Raw genomic sequence first — 18,824 nt, forward strand, 5'->3', positions numbered from 1 at the left:
CTGCATATTCTCTGAAGGAGAAGAGTGAAAAATATACCCACAAACTTCTCTTATCCTCAAAAGGTTTAAAGAAACCCACAGTGTCATCTGAAACTGCCTGAGAAGCTTAAATAGAAATAATAATGTTATTCAATTTGTGTGAGATTATGCTTTTTGTGAAAGTGTGGTTGAATTAACTTGCCTTTAAGGAAGTAGAAAGCACAGGGATAATGTTTGTTTTTGCCTTAAATGTTAGTTTTATTTAATTTGGCTTTATGTTGTTTTCTGAACAGTTCGAGTCAATGATATGGATCGACATTGACTCATCATCTAGTAAACAAATTCCGTCTTAGTGTTCAAATTAAAACCTGATTTCTTTTGAATTAATTAGTAGCAAAATAGCTGTTTGAGACTATGTAGGGCTGATCATTTCAATTATGTCTAATAATAACAGTTAGAACAAAACCGATAAAAACAAATAAGGAATAGTGAACATGGCAGATAGGCAAAGTAGTGTGGAAATAATTCACTTACCAATGGTAAGATGAAGTCTATGGCCAAAATGGTGCAATCTTTGCCAGTTATTAAGCTGCACCACCTGGATGATGTCACTAGCCTTGTCTTTAGTAATGGATCCTCCACACAAAGCCTCCTGCAGGCTTGATGCTATGTTTTCTCCTGTGTGGTCCTGGAGGAAGTACAATGTATAAGCAACGAGTCTTAAGCTCAAAGTCATCTTCAATAGGCTATGTGCACAGTGGAACTTCCGCCTACCAACAGTGGCTGCTGGTACGCTGGGCTGCTTCCGGTACGTCGTGTTGTCGTTGTGATTTCCCGGAGACGCTAGTGAAGTGCTAAGTAATATAGTCAATTTTATGTGTGCATGCACTCTTCATGCTTTTCTGTCACAAGTGTTGATATAGATTGGTCGTGTTGCCGTGAAACATGGTGACCAGCTTTACTTGGCACATCTTTCGATTCAATGTCGCCGTACCTGAATCCAACAGACATTGTGTATTTTTCACCACCTTCTCAGCCTCTTGTTCAGCATCCATATTGGTCACAGCGGCCTGTATGACCAGATGGTCACATGACCATACCTGCTGCACAGTCGAATATCGGTAGACTCCACACAATATAGGAGAGGTAGTCATGTTCACAGGCACACATGCACATATATTAAAATTCAATTACAAATCACAGCCTTTCATGTCAATGTACAGACTTATGTCGCGATTGCAGTTGCAGTTAGATTAATCACACAGCACTAGTTGTGATTGACAATTACACTGTTCACATATTTATATTTCTGTCATTCAGTCCCCCTTGATTCTGATGTTCTAACTTTGTTGAATTTTCTCTCACCTGCACTGATCCATACACACTGAGGGAAACACAGTTCTATACACTAATGCACTAGATTTTCCTCTTCACATTTGCAAATCTGTTTCCAAACACATCGACCGAGGTATAACTACAAAAATCTCCACTCACATTTGTAACAATAAATGGCCTTGCATTTGTGTTTCTCTTTTTGTTTGCACATTGTAGAATAGTATATCACTCTACTATCTTCAGCTACAACACCAGTCTCCCAGCCTGAAGCCCCTTCAATGACAGAGGCTTCAAGAGGCAGATCATTGAATCAAGTTGTTGCTGTCTATGCAACAGTTTTTAGTGTCCTTCAATACGCCACTAAATTTACGTCTCAGTGACTAAGAACAGGCGACTGTGGTTGTTCTTGAATTCCCCCAGGCTGTTTTTTGGAAAAAAAAAAAAAAAAAAAAGTTGTTTGTTTGTTTTGTGCACATTTATGAAAATGAAAGGATTTGCACATTCATGAAAGTAACATGATTTATGTCCTTTTCCTGTTAACAGATGCAGTGAAGGGATAGAAGATGAAAATACACAAAAAGGACAAGCAGCAGGTTTGTATTGTCTCTCTCCCTTACAACCACAACCACAGACACACAAAAGTAAAAAAGAAAGACCACAAGAACATGCATTTTATGTGTGTTATTGTAATTTGTGACGATTTACAAGCCTGTTTACTACAACAATGGTTAATGCAGCACTCTGGGTTTGGTGATTTTACCTTACCATTACTTAACAAAAGCTCCTGCAGTATAGGACACACACATGCTTAAGAGTCTGCTGCAAATTAAGTTCCGAGCAAACATTAACAGGGATGTTGCCTGAAATGCTAAGAAGACGGCTTTATTCCCTGCAGTCTTCCAGGCAGCTGAAAGTTCTCAAATTGTATTGTAATTATTCTCTTAGGTCCTGCTGGGACTTGATGAGGACACCTGGATAGAAAATTAATATTATGTTGAAGTATCCTAATGCAAGAAGCTCAACCTGTTGACTCCTAAGGCTAAGGTTGCACCTAAGGCTGCATCCTCAGAGTGTGAATGTGCATGGGAACGTGACAAAGACAAAAAATTATATAAATGTAGTCCATTTACCATATTTACATAATGTATATTTCTGTAGGATGCTGCTTAGTTAATTTGCTCAAGGTCGTGCTGATCTGAAATCCTTTTTTTTCTTCAGTTTTTATGAAACTACTCCAACTTAAATCTTTGTGTCCTTGGGTGCTTTAACACACTCTTTAATTTCACAGAATGTTTTTTTTTTTTAACATTGTAAAAAATGCTTCAGAGATTTTTATTTATATAATTTATTTTTCGACATGAACTTTTTCGACATGGTACCTGGACTGCAGGACAATCACTCGGTAGCAGAGGTGTTGACATTTGCGTTCTCACATGCAGCTCATCTGGAACATGCTTGGACCTTCACGTACTGTATGTCTGAAATCAGCTGCAGTGCACAGATATGAGCATGTAGAAATATTTCATCTGGGTGACCCGCTTTAGCCAGCAACAGACCTCTATACGTATTAGCTGCCCATGTCTCTGCTTCTACAATTCTGAGCTCTTGCACGCATGGCTTTACACATGGCCACTGTGTACTGTACATTTGTAATTACTCATCGTATCTGTGCATGATCTAAAAAACATTATAAGACAGAATAGTGTGTCGTGAAATCTTGGTCTGTCTCTTTAATGTCAGATAAACTCATCCGTCTCACTGCTCTCAGAAGCGCTGGCTAGTTTTAGTGTGGTTTACTCATTCACTCACCAATGTGCCGTTTTATGCACTGGATGACAGGACTACCGCTCTCAGTAACACTACTCTTGCATGCCTTCATCCACCGCATAATTGTAGTATATCCAGGTATGTGAGGTCTTGATGACAGGAAGTTCTGTTGCTCCCTTAAGGAATTCAGAAACACTACCAAAACACTGCTGGTGCCTTAATTCCTGGTAATTCTTTGTGTTTTCTGCCTTATCAAGCAATTTAATTTATATTTACAATCATGCACTACAGTTTTAATATATAATATTCAGTCCTATGTGCTGACCTACTTGCTTATGCAGTTCCCAGTCTTTGCTTCACACCATCATGTCCCCCTCAGAGTCAACAGAGGGTGTGCTTATCCATGTAAAACGCCTCCATTAAGTTTCCAGGTGTCTTACAACCTTCATGCTTGTATTGTTGTCGAATATTCCTGTTCTAGGCGTTTTATTCCACACTGTATTTGGATGATGGCTCGCTGTTTGTAATATTCATGAGTTAAGCTGAGCAGAGTGATGATTCAGAGTTTTTCAAAGGGCAAGGTGACACAGCAGTCTGTCAGCAGTGCGTGAGGCCCCCTCTGCAGTGACGGGGTGCTACCACCGACATTACCGCAAAACGGACTCATTGTCATTATGAGATGAGATTAACTCGCCAACAGAATGTTTATCAGTCATAAATGGTAAAACTACAATCTGTAATGGAATGTTTGCTCTGCAGGCGGGCATAAGAAATAAACATTGACACCAAATTTTCTTACAGAAGCAATTTCAAAGAAATGTTTAAATCATTAGAGATGCGGTCACATAGAACCTTTCTTTTAAACCACATATTTTCGGCTCAGATTTATTTTATTTTGCATTTATCCTTCTTCTCATAAGAGAATTGCTCAGTTTCCTGCATTTGCCACCATGCAGTGCACCAGATACAGGTGCTCCTGGCTCTTAAAAGGAATAACAACCGAAGCTCTTATTGGCTTAGTTGATGTTATGGCCAAAACACATGTATGAGTAATTCAGACTCTAAATACAACCCTTTTGCACCTTGCACTGAGATGTATGCACAGTCTAAATAGCAAAATGTGAGCTATTTTTACTGTCTGATATCTATTTTCCTTTTGAAATGGCAGAGTTATCTGGCAATTAGCTGCTTCACAAACGACATGGAAACTGATGCCGGGTGGGGACTCTTTAGAGAATCATGCTGGAAGAATGACAGCAGAAGATAGATGTTGTCAAAATACTATTATGGTGTTAACAGATCTAAGGTGGTAGTGGTTTAGGTGGAAGAATAAAATACAAACATACATACATACATCCAAAACTCGCACTTTGTCTATTACCTACAAAAAGCAGCAAAGTATGGAGATTTTTTTTTACAATTGAATATGAGCCACATGTTTTCTTTGAAGTGGTTGGTGAGATTTATGTCAGAATTTATCAGTGTGATGATGTTGTAAAACGGGGAAATAATGAGCATCTTTGTCAAAGAAGGCTTACGTGTTGCTTTACGAGATTGGTAAAAATAGGAAAATATTATGCTGCTTAATCACACGGATAACCGTATTTGACAATGGGATTCTTAATACGAATCCAAGCAAAAAACTCACGGCTCCTCTGGATTGTACCGTAGAACATCACTGTTTGTTTTGCTCTGTCAGTGTCTGAGCCAGTTTCTGCACTGATCACTCATTTATATTCAGTTTGTGTCCCTCCTTAACAGGATTTTCACAGTTACTGACGCCCCAGTTTGATGCACTGAATCATTATCAGTGTGCTGCTTAGGTGGGTGAGTGGACCTGAGTAGACCTCCCAGATTTGGAAATGCCCAAATGAGACAGACCGGCATTAAATGTTGTGTTTTAGTTTTTTTTTTTTTTTTAAGTTTTTGATTTAAAAAAAAAAAAGTGCCAACAAGCGAGATAATATTGCTCATAATCTCATGTTGACTACATGTAGATGTAGATGACGAGGAGCAATGGCCTCACATTAGCACTCTTCATTAAGTGAAACCTTGAATTTATTTATGCTTTGCAGAAAGTCCAGCTGTCATTGTCCAGTCCACGTCTGAGACCTGTTCACCACATTGCTCTGTTCCTACAAAACTCTACGTATTGTTAGACCTTTAAAAACTCAGGCCAGGAGCTCAGTTGAGTACATCAATTTGCACACATGTGGACCCATACACACTGACAGCAGGCAGTGATGGAAGGGTGTTAGCCTAGCATCAGTGTTAGCCTGTCCACTAATTCCGTTCGCTGTTGTAGTGAGAGGAGGCACCGTTGACGAGACTGCAGTGCTCATGGTCTATATTCGCGACAGAGAGACAGATGCTCTCCCTCTCTCTCTCTCTCTCTGTGTGGATGTGTGTGCGTACATTGCTTGTTTGTGAGGCAGCATTATTGATTCATAGGCAGCCTGCCTCAGCTTTGTTAGGTCGGCTTTACTGGGCTGGCAGAGCCTGCTACACTGCAGCACGTCACTGGAGGCTTATTGTCGGTGTGTGTCTGTTTGTGTGTCACTCTGAGGGACACACAAACAGAGAATGTAAGCTCATTGAGCCGTGAAGTTGCGTGTGTGTGTTGATGGTGGTCTGTTGTAAGGGAGCAACTATGCGTGTGTGTATTTGTATATATTACCACTTTTGGGCCCTTTATGGGATAAACGTGGATCTTTTCAGGGCTAGTAGTCCTCTTGGAAACTAAAATGGTCCTAACAAGGTAGAACCTATTTTATGAGGGAATGGTCAAGTTTAGGGGTAAGATTTGTGGTTGGTTAAGTTTAATGTTTGGCATTAAGTGCATTAGGTTGTCCAAATCCAAAAGAATAACTGCACATTACACACACCACAGTGTGTGTGTGTGTGTGTGTGTGTGTGTGTGTGTGTGTGTGTGTGTGTGTGTGTGTGTGTGTGTGTGTGTGTGTGTGTGTGTGTGTGTGTGTGTGTGTGTGTGTGTGTGTGTGTGTGTGTGTGTGTGTGTGTGTGTGTGTGTGTGTGTGTGTGTGTGTGTGTGTGTGTGTGTGTGTGTGTGTGTGTGTGTGTGTGTGTGTGTGTGTGTGTGCTGTAGTTGCTCTGTTGTTGTGGAGATGGATGGAAATGGCTTTAGTCATTAATGTGCCTGAGTAGTTTACCTAAACCTTTGTCTTCTGAGCCCACCACTGCCCCTCAGTGTGGCCCTCAGTAACATCTTTTACAGGCATAAAGAACAACAAAGCTGCTGGTGCTCTGAGACTTTTGCACATTTCTATATATAAATACAATAGCCAAACTCTGGTGAAGGTGTTGAATATAATTCAAATCACATTGTGGTCAACATGTTTTTTTTAATAAGGTTATGGTCAGTGCTGATGGATATTTGACAGAGCAAATTCTTCCCTTCATTCCTTCTTTTTTAAACTAACTTTTTTATGTTCATCCATCCATCCATCCATTTTCCACCGCTTATCCGGGGCCGGGTCGCGGGGGCAGCAGTCTGAGAAGGGACGCCCAGACCTCCCTCTCGCAGGACACTTCCTCCAGCTCTTCCGGGGGGACCCCAAGGCGTTCCCAGGCCAGCCGGGTGACGTAGTCACTCCAGCGTGTCCTGGGTCTTCCTCTGGGTCTCCTCCCGGTGGGACATGCCCGGAGCACCTCCCGAGGGAGGCGTCCAGGGGGCATCCGATTCAGATGCCCGAGCCACCTCAGCTGGCTCCTCTCGATGTGGAGGAGCAGCGGCTCTACTCCGAGCTCCTCCCGGGTGACAGAGCTCCTCACCCTATCTCTAAGGGAGCGCTCCGCCACCCTGCGGAGAAAACTCATTTCAGCCGCTTGTATCCGGGATCTTGTTCTTTCGGTCATAACCCAAAGCTCATGACCATAGGTGAGGGTAGGAACGTAGATTGACCGGTAAATCGAGAGCTTTGCCTTTCGGCTCAGCTCCTTCTTCACCACAACGGACCGATACAACGACCGCATTACTGCGGCCGCTGCACCGATCCGCCTGTCAATCTCACGCTCCATCCTTCCCTCACTCGTGAACAAGACCCCAAGATACTTAAACTCCTCCCCCTGAGGCAGGATCTCTCCACTGACCCGGAGGGAGCAAGCCACCTTTTTCCGGTCGAGAACCATGGCCTCGGACTTAGAGGTGCTAATTCTCATCCCCGCCGCTTCACACTCGGCTGCAAACCGCCCCAGCGCATTCTGGAGTTCCTGGTTCGTAGGAGCCATCAAGACCACATCATCTGCAAAGAGCAGAGATGGAATCCAACAGCTCCCGAACTGGACCCCTTCCGGCCCCCGGCTGTGCCTAGAAATTCTGTCCATAAAAATAATGAACAGAACCGGTGACAAAGGGCAGCCCTGCCGGAGTCCGACATGCACTGGGAACAAGTCTGACTTACTGCCGGCGATGCGAACCAAGCTCCTGCTCCGGTCGTACAGGGACCGCACGGCCCTTAGCAAAGGGCCCCCGACCCCATACTCCCGGAGCACCCCCCACAGAATGCCACGAGGGACACGAAAGCCTTCTCCAAGTCCACAAAACACATGTGGACTGGTTGAGCAAACTCCCATGAACCCTCGAGCACCCTGCGAAGGGTATAGAGCTGGTCCAGTGTTCCACGGCCAGGACGAAAGCCGCATTGTTCCTCTTGAATCCGAGGTTCGACTATCGGCCGAACTCTCCTCTCCAGTACCCTGGAATAGACTTTCCCCGGGAGGCTGAGGAGTGTGATCCCCCGATAGTTGGAACACACCCTCCGATCCCCCTTTTTAAAAAGAGGGACCACCACCCCGGTCTGCCATTCCAGAGGCACTGTCCCCAACCGCCACGCAATGCTGCAGAGACGTGTCAACCAGGACAGCCCTACAGCATCCAGAGACTTAAGGTACTCAGGTCGGATCTCATCCACTCCCGGTGCCTTGCCACTGGGCAGCTTTCTAACCACCTCAGTGACTTCAGCTTGGGTAATGGATGAGTCGACCCCTGAGTCCCCAGCCTCTGCTTCCTCTGGGGAATGCGTGTCAGTGGGATTGAGGAGATCCTCGAAGTATTCCTTCCACCGCCCAACGATGTCCCCAGTCGAGATCAACAGCTCCCCACCCCCACTGTAGACAGTGTTGGCGGAGTACTGCTTCCCCCTCCTGAGGCGCCGGACAGTTTGCCAGAATCTCTTCGAGGCCGACCGGTAGTCCTCCTCCATGGCCTCCCCGAACTTTTCCCAGACCCGAGTTTTTGCTTCTGCGACTGCTCGGGCCGCCGTCCGCTTGGTCTGTCGGTACCTGTCAGCTGCCTCAGGAGTCCCTCGAACCAACCAGGCTCGATAGGACTCCTTCTTCAGCTTGACAGCATCCCTTACTTCCGGCGTCCACCACCGGGTTCGGGGATTGCCGCCACGACAGGCACCGGAGACCTTACGGCCGCAGCTTCGAACAGCCGCGTCCACAATGGAAGTGGAGAACATGGTCCACTCTGACTCAATATCTCCAGCTTCCCTCGGGATCTGGTCAAAGCTCTCCCGGAGGTGGGAGTTGAAGACCTCCCTGACAGGTGATTCCGCCAGGCGTTCCCAACAGACCCTCACAACACGCTTGGGCCTGCCAAGTCTGTCCAGCTTCCTCCCCCGCCAGCGGATCCAACTCACCACCAGGTGGTGATCGGTTGACAGCTCAGCCCCTCTCTTCACCCGAGTGTCCAAGACATGCGGTCGGAGGCCAGATGACACGACCACAAAGTCGATCATTGACCTCCGGCCTAGGGTGTCCTGGTGCCACGTGCACTGATGGACACCCTTATGCTTGAACATGGTGTTTGTTATGGACAAACCATGACTAGCACAGAAGTCCAATAACAAAACACCACTCGGGTTCAGATCGGGGAGGCCATTCCTCCCAATCACGCCCCTCCAGGTCACACTGTCATTACCCACGTGAGCATTGAAGTCTCCCAACAGAACTACGGAGTCCCCGGTTGGAGCACTTTCCAGTACGCCTTCCAGGGACTCCAAAAAGGCCGGGTACTCCGCACTGCTGTTCGGCCCGTAAGCCGAAACAACAGTGAGAGACCTACCCCCCACCCGAAGGCGGAGGGACGCGACCCTTTCGCTCTGCGGGGAGAACTCCAACACATGGCGGCTGAGCTGGGGAGCTATAAGCAAGGCCACGCCAGCCCGCCGCCTCTCACCTTGGGCAACTCCAGAGTAGTAGAGAGTCCAGCCTCTCTCAAGGAGTTGGGTTCCAGAGCCCAGACTGTGCGTGGAGGTGAGCCCGACTATTTCTAGTCGGTATCGCTCCACCTCCCGCACAAGTTCAGGCTCCTTCCCCCCCAGCGAGGTGACATTCCATGTCCCCATAGCTAGGATTGTTGTCCCGCGATTGGGCCGTCGGGGCCCCCGCCCACGACTGCCACCCATATCACATTGCACCGGCCCCTTATGGCCCTTCATGTGGGTGGTGGGCCCACTTGAAAGGGCGCCCACGTCGCTCTTTCGGGCTGAGCCCGGCCGGGTCTCGTGGGCAAAGACCCGGCCACCAGGCGCTCGCCTGCGAGCCCCCCTCCCGGGCCTGGCTCCAGGATGGGGCCCCGGTAACGCCAGTCCGGGCGACGTACTCGACTTGTTGTAGCATTTTCTCATAAGGGGTTAAGTGAACTGCTCTTCGTCTGATCCGTCACCTAGGACCTGTTTGCCTTGGGAGACCCTACCAGGGGCATTAAGCCCCGGACAACGTAGCTCCTGGGATCATACGGATACTCAAACCCCTCCACCACGATAAGGTGCCAGTTCAAGGTAAAGTTCAAATAAGCTTTGCAAAATGTAAAAATAATACGAAGCCTCAATAGTGTTTTTGAACCTTGGAGCAAATGCATGTCTCTATTAGAACTGTCACTTTTTTCAAAAAAATATGTTTTGAAATAATTGTTTTTATTTATAACTTATTTATAAAACGAATTATTTGTAATCTGTTAGAATACATTTGAACTATTTTTTTTAACCCAGCCCTTACTGAAAGACTCAAAAATAATTCAAGTATTTTTACAAGAGAAGATGTTTTTGTGTCCCTTCCACAAAATAACAATACAAAAAAACAAAAATCTAAGCATTGGTATCGAGCATTGTTACAGTATCATGATTTACAGATCAGGCAGATTTGATTCAATAAGGTAAAGTGTGCATATGCACCTGACTGATGTGGTGGACAGCATATTATAACAGATATAGGTGAAGACTGCTGTTAGTCAAGTGATACACCTATTTTATTGGTTTTTTCTTAATTTCAGTTTATTTTTATGTCGGGTGAAGTTTGTGGCAATGCAAATGTGGCCTACTTGGCGTGTGGAGATTCTGTTGAGTTACTCATTGTGGTGCGAGTGGCCCAGATAACATCCATGCCCTTCGTCACACACTGAGTTTTAAAAGGTATATACGATTGAAACGGAAACACTGTTGATGGTAAAAAAAAAAAAAAAAAATGAGCACAAAAAGTTATTTTTGTTGTTCAGAAAACAAAACACATTTTCTCTCCCTGCTTAACACCAGGAGGAAATGGGGTCTTTGAGGTCTAGCTGGACTTATTTTTTTGGGCCTGGTTAAAACCAGGCAAAAATAGCTGTTCAGTTTCAACTGGCAACCCAAGGTGTAAGTATAGAATAAAACTGATTGGGGTAAGAATCCATTGCCGTGCTGGAAACTGGAATAAGTAATAAGTCTCTGCTCATGATGTGCTGCTCCTTAGGGAAAACTGTCCTCTATGGCTCAGCAAGATCCAGACTGATGTTTTCAGAGCTTCTGATCTCCAGTGGTTACAAATCTATGGCCAGATTCAAGTCTGTTTAAAGAAGTTATCAAAAGTAAGTGAGAGGTTAACCACAGTCAAGAACATTCATCCAAACATACTTATTTTTGGAGATTTTACTTAAAGAAAAATCTGTTTTGACTGACAAACTAGATCTCAATTGGCTTAAATAAAATGTCTTTGTAATTTTTATATCCTGTGTTTTTCCATCTCTGTTTGATTTACTAACTACTAGACATACATATTGTTCATTATGTGAACTATTCTTTAACCACAAAACCCGCATTCAAAACTCTCTTTGCTTAAATGTCCTTGACTAAGACATTAAGTCCTTGTTGTCTTCAAGGACACTCAATCTGACCCTGAACTTTGACCTCACTATGAATGGAGCTGAAGGGGAGCAGCAGAGGAGGAAGGAAAGTGGGGGGTCTTTCCTATTGTATCATTTATTCTTAGGGATTAACCATAGAACATCATTGCTGGGTGGTTTTCACCCGAGCGAATACATTTATGTGATTTTAATGAAAACCAAGTTTTCATCTTCATTACTATGTTTTTTTTTTTAGAAATTTTGTGTTCCCAAATTCCTAATTTTCCAGTAATTTTGGAGCATTTTTATATGGTCCCCTCATGATGCTTTTCTTTCATTTTGTTAGACATAACTCAGATTAAAATAAAAGAACACTACTCCAATGTGTCATGTATTGTCATGTTTGATATATTTTAAGTACTTTTTATTGTACTGTTCTAGGGATAACCCATTATTTCTCATGTTAAAATATCCCTTAAAATATCAATTATGGAAGATGTGTCACATTTGCAGCCCTTGGGGACAACAGATGGAAAACTAGCCTTTGGCTATAATCTGGTGTGTTTACATTCACAATATTCATTAACATGCACTGTCCCTTCCAAATAAACTATAAATAATAAATTCAACATTTAGAAATCCGATCCGTTTTGAAATGTCTCTTTATCACGAAGAATCTGACATTTGCCTACTGTTTAAGAAAAAACCCCCCAGATGAGTTGAAACTATTCAAGTATTGACGTCACTTGGCCAAATAAAGGAAAGTATGACAACCAGTGACATCACATGTGATGAATATGGATGGTCATGCACCCTCAAATAAATCAGTGTCTTGTTGAGTCTCTCATCTCATCAGAGACAGGACATGCATGGACAGGTTTCTGACATGTGGTCTAAGACCAGATACAAAGAGGGAACCAATATGTCCATGAGACAGACAGACAGACGGACAATTGGGAGCTGCTGGCAATGAAGGGGTTACCATGGTGACAGTGTGTTTACGTCCGCCTCCCTGCAGTTTAAGCACGGAGAGCCAGTTTCCATGGCAACGGCCATGATACCCCCATTCCCAAACCGACAGACTGTTGAGTTTGCTATTTGTGCCTATGTTTGTATGTGAGTGAGCGATGCATTGAGTTTATTTCTCATACCTGTGTGAGAAGCGGAGTGCGTTAGCGCATCTGCATGGCCTCACGACACACGGCATGTCATACTTGTTCTTACCTTACCGCATCAACACAGCAGCTACAAAGACACGCATGCACCTGCTCCACTTCTCACATATCCTGGCTATATATCAACATGGCACATGCTCAGTTTTTGTCTTATCCTTTTTTACGCCGACAAAAATACACGCAAGGTTTCATGTGCACCAACATGCCCAGACATCACTCAATCGACCTGACCTGAAACGCTCGTCCCGCCACAGTGCACATGTGCATTCCCGTTCTGTGGTTTCTAAATACAGTGAGGCTCATCTGCCAGTTTTAGACCATCCATCCCTCCCTCTGGTTTGCTGTCAAAGGAACCATGCCGTGATTTTTCACGAAAACCTCTGTCACACACATGTACTTGACTGTACATGTAGGTGCATTGTGTGGAATCAATGGCTTCGACATAACCATGTTGTTGAAATGTGACGGGCTGCATTTTCATCGGCCTCTTTCGAAGCTTAACCTTTTAAAAGTCCTCGTAATGCCACAGGCTCATTTTGGGAATCACAATCCCCTCTTCTGACAAGAGCAAAAATAAACTGGTCATGAAATAAATATAAAAACATCACATACTAACCTGTGCCGTCCTGAACCAACGGATTATGTTTATATTCAGGCAGCAGCACATTGTCTTATTGTTAATTCATGAATTTAATGTGCATTTAATAATTAAAGCTGCGTCACATTTTTTACTATTGCAGGAGGAAAGTTCACAGCTAAAATTCGATTTGTGAAGGCTTTGTAGAAAAGTGTGTGTTGTGTGTTGTATCTTAAACTTACTTTTTTTATATATATTTTACATTGGTGTAGAAATAAATATCATTAATATTTTTAAAGTAGATGTTTTTTTTAAAAGTCCTCTGACTGGTATTAATGCAGTCGTATTTCACCAGCGGTACCTTTAGTGACACTTCATCAATTTATGTTGTTCAGTTGTATATTATTGTCTTTTATATTAATTAGACATTGACTCCAACTCTGCATTTTGGCACTTCCTTCTATGGGTGGTGTTATGGTACACATAATATTTTGTGTTATTCTGTATGATAGTTTGGTTCTAGTTACTACTCTTTGTGATTGAAACACTAACTTGAAGGCAAAGCAAGGATGACTGTTGCTTTAAAATGCACTTTAGAGGTAATGATCTAAATGAGAAGACAAAAAAATTGGAAATTTCTGAAGTCGTTTTTGCAGCAATTTATTTTTATTTTTTACATGAGCACGAGTCACTAGAGCTCGATAGTTGACGTCGCACAAGCAAAGCAATGCCACTTTGACAGGAAACGGCAGTATTTATGTCTTCATCGGCTGTATTCATGAAAATTGAAGATGGTGGATAGCTGTTGTGCACCAGGATGCTGAAACAGCTGGGGACAGGCTAATAGGAGTGTATTTTACTGGCTCACCAAAGATCCGGAGGATGGCAGGGGTGGATCACTGCTATAAAACATCCTCAAAGTGAGAGTAGACGACGGAGTGATGGGAGCCTACAGGCAACTGATTCTGTTTGTTGAGTGATCCCTTCATCATGCATCAGGTACTGTCATGAATCACAGTGCTGAAGTATGTACCTTGATTTGCGGCTTACTGGCGGGCAGTTAAAGGGAAATTTAAGGGAAACTTGTTTTACAACGATCGTCGTGTTTACAGTTTTTTACTGATTTTAAAGCCTTATTGTATTTTGAGATGTTACTAAAGCCTATTTGACAATGTTGGGTGCATGATCCTTGTTAGTTAAATTTCCCCATAACTGCCGAACGGGAAGATGTGAATCTGGATGACAACTGCTCCAGAGTGAGTAGAATGAGGGAAAGTTGATCAGAAAGTAGGAGATGTCGTAATGCTGCCCGTTTGGAATAATGTTCACTCCGACAGTTTTTATGCTGCTGACTAGCACCCGGAGGTATTATAAAGATCAGATAAATTCTGTCTGTCAGGTTCTATATTGCTTGATCTCCATGGATTTGAAGTGCACAGTGAACACTTACAGCATGAAATCATACTGTTAGTACTGTGCTGTAATGAGCTTTTCATGCCAACATGGCAGGGTGAGCAAAACCGAGTCATGTGACGTCTGGAGCTCTTTAAAACATTTAATTTAGAGAATAAACTTTACCACTATTTACTTTATAGCTTAACCTGCAACTGCTTTTAAATGCTTTTTAAGATCTTGCGTCGCACGAGTCTGTCTGCAAACTTTCAGACCATTTACCAGTCTATCTAATGCAGCCTGTTTTATGGAAGCAAACTCACAGTAATGGAAAAACAAAGAAGACACCATAGAAATACAAAACTTTTGAGATACACACGTGGCTGAGGGATTGTTATGCTTGTTTGTATGCGTGTTCCTCTTCAGTCTTTTCTTTCATAAATTATAACAGTGTATCTGCATCCAACAGTGAACATGGCATTTAATCCTGCAAACAATGGATCTATCCCATATCATTGTATGAAGAAGTGAAGGGTAAACAAATATGAGTCAGTGATGAGCATGGCCCTGAAACAGCAGCGACATAGTCTTTTAGGTAAAGTAGGTTTAGTGCTTCTTGTGCTGGGTTTACACCAGAGAGACGACTCTGTCAGCAGCTCAAGTCAATTCCAAATGCACGCACGCCTGCGTGCACACACACGTACATGCACACACACACACACACACACACACACACACACACCTCTGTAGTACCTTATTGACTCTCCTATCCTTGATACGACCTTCAGATCAGGTATGAAGGCACATTTCCACAGTTCATTCAGTATTGCTATTGATAGTTTGGCCGATCATTAGACAGTTACACTTTCAATGTTTGTAGTCGTTTGTAAAGGCTTTATTTCCCTTTTGTGGTAGGTGTCATATGTGCAAGTTATTTTGGTTTTCATAGTTCCTCCTGCACATGTATCCGTTTGCAGCAGCATTCGTACATGGGCTTCAAATTAATTTCATGCATTTTTCTTAACTGATGGTTGATAACCATGCTTGGTTAAATTAGTAACAATAAATAATAGAAACTGATTTTTTTTTATTTTATTGGCACATTAGTGATATGCTTTTAGTCTAATGAATCACAGTGTGTTGGCCTGATATTGAGTAAGGCTACAGAGAGCAGCTCGGGGTTGGGTTTGGGCAGGGCGCCACCTGTGCTTTGTGAAATAGGGCAGTTTGAAGCCCGTCAAGTGACCTGTTGGACAGTTATGCAATTAGTTACTCGCATTTATAGATTGATTTCTAGTGACTTGTAGTACTGATTTGTAAATAAGCTCCTCATGCTTCCCCTCATTTGTCCTCTGACTCTTCAGCTTGTAAACAAGTCTTTTTAACACATTTAAGTTGTTCTTTCTGTAACGTCATTGTGCTTCTGTACATTCGGATAGTTTTGATTATAAATTCTTATTATTGTAACTTCCATTTTGTTAGATCCTTCAATTGTCCTTTAAAAGTCCTTGCATTTCTTGTTTAAGAAGACACGGGGAAACATGAGAGTTAAAAACAAGACGAGAACAAAATACTGTATCTTGTTTTCCCTGAGCCCTGGGGTGTTTTACATTAGGAGGTTGTGTTCATGTGTTCTCGAACGAGAAACTCTCTTCCCACCAGTTCCATGTGATGTTAAATAGACCCTCAGCTCTGACCTTCATGTGGTTTGGCTAAGTGAAGACAATTTCTCTGCAGGGATCAATCAGGTGACACATTATTATTCATCACGAAGAATGATTCATTACACTCTTTCTCACATACATAATTAGGCAGACTCTCACCATAATATATAGAGTGGAGTTCTATCTCATCTCATAGAATGGAATTTTATAAGGTGGTTTGTTATTGCCATCCTGGTCAGTGCTGCAGCTCTGTTTCATTCAATTCAAACAGTTCAGCTTTGGAAAAACATACAATACAATGTCCAGGGACACCTGTAACCTAATAACTTCCACTCGCATAAAATATGGGATAAAACTGCAACCGAATTAATTAACTGAATTAATTACGTTCCCATCAATTATCTAGACTCTTGAGGCCCACTATATTCTTATTTGTCCTGCCACAGTTTCATAATAAACCAATATTTTTACACTTCACATTATAACATAAGAAATGTCTAACTTACTGATTCTTACCTGCTAACTTAACTATTCTGTTGCCTCATTGTTGAGCTATGTGCAGCACTATTTGCCTTGGGATTGCATGCACGTTCCCTCTCACCACTCATACAGTTGCACGTACAGTTTGTGCTCCTGTCCATGCAGTCAGATCTCATAGTTTAATCTGCAGCTCTGTACATGTCTGTTTTTGGATTGATTGAGGATACTATTGCAGATCTGATTGTAACTTATAGCATGAGGACGTCATGTCAGACACCTAAGCTATATGAATAGTGTCTGTGAAGTCAATTTTATCCTGAATTTAATTATGTGGGCAGCTGTTGTTAGTGAAATGTGGCTTTGACCTTTGTTTGCAGTGAAATGAAAGCTTTGTCACAGAGAGGCTATATGTGCAATTAGTGCACAGTAGTTTAAAAACGTGTTTTTTTGTATGAAATGATGTAATTGTAGCTTAATCTACTGTTGCTTTTGCACGCATATGTATTTGCTGAAGTCGTCTGAGACTCTAATCAGCAGTGATGCATCGCAGCTATCAGGGTGAGTCTGGTCTCTGTGGGGAGCCTTGGATCTGACTTTCAGTTCTTGAACTTGTGAATTCAAAAGGCTGTGACTGTGACAGAAATTAAAGCGGCTGTACAAATGTACGGAAGTGATGAAAATTGACTTCATGCTGATTTTTCAGCAGGTACTTTGATGGATACGGAGTACAAACACATAATACGAAAGCCAAATTTAACATCACTTAATTGTAAGCTTTAATTCCCGGATATATATATTATTATATTTTATTTTGCTGGATATAACTATTAGATCACATACTACTCTGACACAATGTAGCCATGCTGAAAATCAACATCTCACTTTCACGGTACGGCTGCAAGTTTGTCCTCATATAAACGCTGGGGACGTGAATATGGCTCTGTTAAACCTGCTGAAGCATCCTGGAAGAGTTGCAGGCTATGGAGGCTGCATACTATTTTCAGGATAGCTCAGGAGGATGGTGGAAACATTGAGGTGATTGAGGGGCTGTCTACATGAAAGCAAGTCTTTTATCTCATTTGTGTTTTATCCACATGGAAATGGCTTTTTGGCAACCCTGAAAAGCTATTTTTCTAAATGGGTCCCACAGTGGGAAATAATGTCATACCGTCACATCTTTGTCGTCATTTTGGCCGTTTCATGTGGATGAAGAGATTTCTTTGAAATCAGGGATGCACCGATATTGATACCAGTTGGGTTGCCCTTGTGTATTCATAAAACGACTCCCATACTGCTGCATCAGATATCACATTACATATCTCCTTATAAGTGAGCTAAGCAGGTGTGTGGCAATAAGTGGATGTGCGACTATGTCAGCAGTTTGGAAATAATTTAAGATAAGCAATGACAAAACTAGAGCAGACTGCAACCTGTGCTCTGCTAGGCTGTCAAGAAGAGGGGCGTAAAAGTAGCTTCCTCAACACAAGTGATATGATAAAACAGCTACAAAAACCCCACAATGTACACCAAAGGATTTGACACTAAATATTAAGTAATACCAGTCCTTTGCAGCACCAACATACAGAGATGATCCACCATGCACTGTCAAATTTACACCTACAGTCAATTTAGAGTGTCCAGTTAACCTTATCTGCATGTTTTTGGACTGTGAGAGGAAGCCAGGGTACCCGACAAGCTGTAGTATGACCAACCACTGACACACTATCATCTTAAGCTGCTGTGATGAATATGTTAACAAGACTTTCCTCTTTACCCTGACACAAAGCAACATTACAATTTCTTTTGGAGATTCTGTCCACTCATCAAATGTCCAATAATCTCAATACACGGTCTATTTTATCTCTCCTTTTGTTCTCTAGTCTTAAACTAACCAGAATGAAGGAAACATCAGGCTTATAAACCTCTAAAATCTCCATGATGCTCCCAAACTTAAAATGTTATCTCATGTGACAACCACCTGAGAAGATATTGAGATCTTTTTGACCAATGTTAAAAAACGGTGGCCTACCAAATTTATTTATAGACTGTGGAATAAGATAATTTATTATGAGCTGCAAAAGTTATTTTCATAATAGATTAATCTGTCATTTATTTTCTTGATTAAATCCAATCAAATTTTGATTTGTTTTGTACACAAACCAAAATGAATTAGTTTAATTTATTTCCTGTATTAGGTGGAGCTAAGAAGACCAGAAAAATATTCACATTTAAGAAGCTAAAGAAATCAGGAAAAGCCTATGTTCAAAATAGTTGCCAATCAATTTAGTAATTGATTCATAATTGATTAATTGATCAGTTGTTGCAACCCTAAA

General features: G+C 42.5%; 1 protein-coding gene across 1 annotated transcript in view; it reads left to right on the forward strand.

Annotated features, from left to right (window-relative positions):
• Positions 1-1,877: 1,877 nt before the first annotated feature.
• Positions 1,878-18,824, forward strand: part of chd6 (chromodomain helicase DNA binding protein 6) — a gene marked incomplete at both ends in the record, with an annotated part of 51,334 nt that continues 34,387 nt past the window's right edge. The window contains one exon of the mRNA XM_083892665.1: positions 1,878-1,907. Within this exon, the coding sequence (XP_083748791.1) occupies positions 1,878-1,907 (30 nt within the window). The remainder of the gene's footprint in view (positions 1,908-18,824) is intronic.

Source organism: Microchirus variegatus (genome assembly GCF_963457635.1).
Source record: "Microchirus variegatus genome assembly, chromosome: 7".
Classification (NCBI taxonomy): domain Eukaryota; kingdom Metazoa; phylum Chordata; class Actinopteri; order Pleuronectiformes; family Soleidae; genus Microchirus; species Microchirus variegatus.